General features: G+C 45.4%; 1 protein-coding gene across 9 annotated transcripts in view; it reads left to right on the plus strand.

The window, feature by feature from the left end:
* The window catches only part of mapk10 (mitogen-activated protein kinase 10), a 163744-nt gene that overhangs the window by 61005 nt on the left and 97739 nt on the right, over positions 1–5000 (plus strand). For 7 of the 9 annotated variants that reach the window (XM_037546079.1, XM_037546086.1, XM_037546080.1 and 4 more), the window contains exon 2: positions 4040–4111. In XM_037546079.1, coding sequence (XP_037401976.1) covers positions 4040–4111 — 72 coding nt within the window. Of the gene's footprint in view, positions 1–4039; positions 4141–5000 lie in introns of all 9 variants that reach the window. The other 2 variants (XM_037546081.1, XM_037546087.1) reach the window with 2 other exon arrangements.

The following is a 5000-nucleotide window of genomic DNA, read 5'->3' on the forward strand; positions in this document are numbered from 1 at the left end:
TAAAGGAGAATTCCACCAATTTTTCATATTTTCCAAGAAGTTTAATAGAATTGATAGGTAAGCAGAGCGGTTTGCTTTCTAGAGAAACTGACCGAGTCAGAACCGTTCACAGTGGTGGTGATGGGAACCAGACGTCCCTCTAAAAGCTCCTACAGAAAGTTCCTACATGAGCTTGTTCTGAATTCACTGCCTGATGACTGAGACGCTGTTTTATGAGAGTTTAGAGAACTTCAACTCCATTCATGGTGGAGGGAGACATGCAGGGCGCTGTGCGGCAAAATAGTCCCCAAAGAAAACTCATTATTCCAGATTTTCCACTGTTTTCCATCTTCAACATTCCATATAAGCTCAGAAGACTCGTGTAGGTTCTCTGGAGGTTCTGGATGGTAAATAGTGTCTATATGTGTGTTGTAGTCATGGTGACACCTGGTTCCCATCACCACCACTGTAAGGAAGCCTCTACAGTGAATTTGGAAAATACTGCGACACTGAATGGTGTCAGAATTGCTCAGCACTAATGGAAACCTTACGTGGCCGTATGACCCAAATCTCCAGACTGGGTGCTCATCTGACGGTCGATGGCGAACGCCTCCTCCTGGTACAGCGTGTCCTTTGGCCGAGACGGGTGACGCATCCTCAGCTTCTGCTGGCTGAGATGAAGGATGGAAAATGCTGATAAATATTTAACGCGGAGCCGTGGGGTGTTTTAAAGAGGCAGGCGCAGCCTCCTCAGGAGCGTGGCAGGAACCACTCAGCGGAAGGGAAAGGAAATCATCAGCTCACATTAACGTGCTGCTGACTTCTGAGTGACACCAGCTATTCTTGGAACACTCGTCATCGTCATGGCACAGAGCTGATGAGCAGATTCTGACGGGTTGCGGATGCAGATGGGAGATATGGCGATATATTTAATATCGTGATGCTCACAGACTCATCATCTTCACGATGCACAGTAGGCGATGTTTTATTTACACAGAGCTGCACCAGAAAAACAGCAGACGCCTAATCAAATGTCTGTGGAAACACAGACTGTAATGCACTGTAAGTACAGTGATTTTAACCTTATGTAAATCGCTGGGCGGGTACCGGCGCTCTGCCATCAATGTGCTTACTTTAGGTTCCTTTTGCATCTTTTCACGCGTTATCCTCCAGCTGTACAGTGACCATTAGAAAGCTTCAAATCCCAGGATCTGATTCCCCAAAGTGTTTTATGATCCGTCACTCACAGCAGTTACGGACGTCTCATTTACAGCATCAGCACCGAATCATCAGACGCCAGCAGATCTGTGTGTCGTCGCCTTCAGAGTCAGAGAGTCAGGAAGAAATGAACTCTGTTCTAGACTCGGTTGCTCTGCGACACGGATCCATACAATAACTCTAGAAACTGGAGTGCTACTCTTTCAAACGAGGCCGAGATCTGGACTGTAGAACAAAGTGTGTGGGAACAGCGCCCCCTTTACTTTAGATACGCAGCTAACAGGTCAATATTTACTCACCGTATCGAGGAACAGGAGGAAAAGAATGAGCTACTTATTTTTGTACACCTGCGTTTCACTTGTCGTTGTTTACAGTCTAAACGTGTCTTTATGATCTATTCACGTGTTCAGCGTTCGGCTTTATTACTTAGTCCTGGGAAATAAACCCACTCATCACTGTAGGGAGTTCTGATCTCGCCATGTGATTGGCTGGGAGACAATCACTGAGTACCAGCGTTTTCCAATAACAGCGCGCCAAACAAATGCCTTTCATCATCACGTCTAACAGTAATAATCAGTGATTGGTGTAGATGAACTGCCTAGTTGCTATAACAACTGGCAACACCGCAGCAGGTGAAGGCTAATTAACTGAGGTAACCAGATCTGTCGGCCGCAAGGTTGAAGGCTGTGAACAGTGACCGTATGCGACCAGTGTGCACGTTGCCATGGCAACAGCATCCCCCAAAACAAGCGATGGTCAGCTGGAGGGCTTTGGCAGTGTCTTTATTTTACTATGGCTTAAACGATGACCTTGTATTCTGCAGCGTTTAAATCACCAAAATGATCTTTATCTCTCATTTTTATTTCTCAAAAGGAAATCTGGGCAGGCCTGGCTAACAAGCGCGCCTGCCAGACCCCCCCCCCCCCTTTAAAACCCAAACACACTCATTCACTTTGTGAGGGAGGAAAGGAGAACCTTGTTTCTCCCAGTTTATCATTTTTATACCCCTGAGAATCCATTTCTCTCCCCATCAGTCTCGGAGAATCATGCCTGTGAAAATTCCCGGAGAAGTCGCGACACCTGCACTCATCTGCTTCCCCTCCGGGCAGTCGCGAGAAAGTGAGCCGGAGCTCTGAATACCTCGCACTTCAGGCAGCGGCGAGTCCTTTAATAAGGTTTCCTTTATTCAGTCGTCAATCTGTGTCTTTCCTCTTCAGCGGTGGAATCAGGAGGAGAAGCGCTGGCTCACGGCTCCCTCTGTCCCTCTGCTTCAGGAAATATTGACTCTGGGTGACGTGGCTGTTTAAACTGGTCATGAAATGCAAACAACGCTCTCGATAAAGCAAAACGAAGCGAGACGCTGCCGCGCTCGCGGATCCTCTCTGGAAACCTCAGGCAGTGTTATCGCTTAAAATATTCAGTCTGTTCATGTTTTCAGGTGAACTAGGACTGTTGTCGAGCTGCTAGGGAGCAATGAGAGGAAAGAGGGAGGGGTCAGACCCCCTGCTGTGAAAAACTATTCATACCCCTCCAAAAAGACAGGATAAAACGCAGCTGGAGCTTTACACGCTGTCAGAAATGAAGGTTCTGTTCAGGTCCATTTCTCCTTCATCAGGGTCCAATCAGTGTAAACGTTCCCTCAAAGCTCCAGCAGTGGGTTTAAGGTCTGATTGTGGAGCTTAAATCAGGTCCTCCAGGTGAAAAGTAATGAATTAAAACAGGCTTAGGAGTGGCTTTAGGTTTTGGGTGGAGGTTTAGGGTTTAACTTCAAATTCAGGTGCATTTCATAGATATTGACTTAATTAATAAAGACAGACGGTTATTTTGATGAATAATCAAATCAACAGATTATCAAAAAGGCCAAACAATAGAAAAGTGAAGTCTCTCAGGCTCTGTTTCAGTGCTGCTCCGTCGAGAAGGTAAATATTACTAATTGAGTGACCGTGGCGTGAGATTTATGTCACTGTCCAGTTAACAGGTAGTAAAACGAGCACAACTAATTAGGCCACTCTGACGGACGTCCAGCTTATGTGACGTTGTCTCAGAACACGACGTCTTCCTCTCGGCCTTCTTTAATAAAGACACGCGAAGGACGTTTGTCTACATATTTTAAAGCAATGGAAAACACAAGCGCGGCACCTGAAGACTCATCCCACTGGACCTGACTGTGATCGGTGATGCTGGTTGTCATGGTAACGTTCACTGTAAACGGATTGCTTGTCGTGAGCCTGTAAACAGAGGTTTCCTCAGGTCGTTTATCAGCGTGAGAGTGAAGGCCTCGGTCTGAACCTGTGATCGGAAACTCAGACGCTGTGAGGCTGATGCTGGGTCTGTACTGCACAGCATCATGGGCTATGGTAGCCTCAGTTATAAAGGAATAAATAGTTTATTAACACAGTTATAGGCGTTTTATAACAGCAGTTGAGGTTTTCTGCTTTTTATTTTTCAGTCACATTGTGTAAATTCTGAAAAGTGTGTGTTTGTGTGTAACAGTGCTTATGTAAGGTATTCTGTGCCTATACGGTGCAACAGGGTGAGTAAATATGCTTATTGCCATCTCATTCATTTAATCCCTTATTTCAGTTTTCAAAATGACATTGAAGTCTATTCAAATTATTAGGCAGCTTTTAATAAGTAAATATACTGTAAAATTCTGGCTACTGAGCTGCTGATTAGTGTGTTGTAAGTACCGCGTATTGCTGTGAGTGTAGAGTTGAATGAGGCTACATCACGAGGAGGATGTGGTGAAACTTCACAGTGAATTTTTTACAGCGTGAAAGTGGACAGCGCCGTTTTACTCAGCGTCCTGACCCTCTTCCTCTCTCTCGTTTGTGTCTTTCAGGTATTTATGAACAGACATTTCTTATACAACTGCAGTGCTCCAATCCTGGATGTGAAGATTGCCTTTTGTCAGGTGTGTGTTCCATACAGGTAAAATAAAAGGTAGAGTATTCATTCACTTCACTCTCCCCTTCATTCGTTATCAGTGTGTCGGTGTCTGACCTCAGTGCTGATGTTCTGTGTTGAAGGTTTAGCCGATGAGCTTATTAGAGTTATAAAATTGACTGCAGTCATCAGAGTAAGGTCACTGAACACGTGGTCAGTCCTTTCCATTAAGGATCTATGTTGGTCTGGATGACCTTGACGTCCTCAGAGATGATTTAACAAGCGTGTGTGTCTGAGGGTGAAGGTTCCTGCATTTGTATAAACTCAGGTTTAGGTCTTAGTTTTAGTGGACGATATTCCGGTTCACCTGATCTACCTGCTGGAATTCTTCTTAAGGTATTAGTTTAGTATTTACTGTCATACCGGAATGCAAATAAATTATAACGTGATTATTTAAACAGGTCAAAACAAGCTGATTAAACTCCCACACCTCTCGTGTACTGAGCTGTGGCCTGAGGTCAGTCTGTCCAGTTTAAAGTCAGACTGTAATGAGTTAAGGGGAAAAGAGAGCGGAAGGAAAAGCCAGTCTCTTGGGGTCTAGCATGGAGACTATCCGGCTCTCTGTGTGCTCCTCGCTCGGCCGGCTGCTTCAGGCGATGCTGTGGTTTTGGCCTACAAGCCGAGAGGTTCCGCAGCTTCTCAGCTAAAACCGGTTGAACAGCTGTAGTATTTACTAAACTCCAGCAGCGCCTGATGCTCGGAGATCAGAGCTCGAGTGTGAGAGACGCTCATATGAGACAAACAACGTCGGCTTCCTATTCACCAGCTTCTTTTTCAGTTTTACACGTTCCACCTTAAATGATGCAGCAGCTCCATTCTGGCAACTGAGGCCTGAGTCAACAAAACATAACTGCTGC

This window comes from Pygocentrus nattereri, chromosome 16, assembly GCF_015220715.1.
Source record: "Pygocentrus nattereri isolate fPygNat1 chromosome 16, fPygNat1.pri, whole genome shotgun sequence".
Taxonomy (NCBI): domain Eukaryota; kingdom Metazoa; phylum Chordata; class Actinopteri; order Characiformes; family Serrasalmidae; genus Pygocentrus; species Pygocentrus nattereri.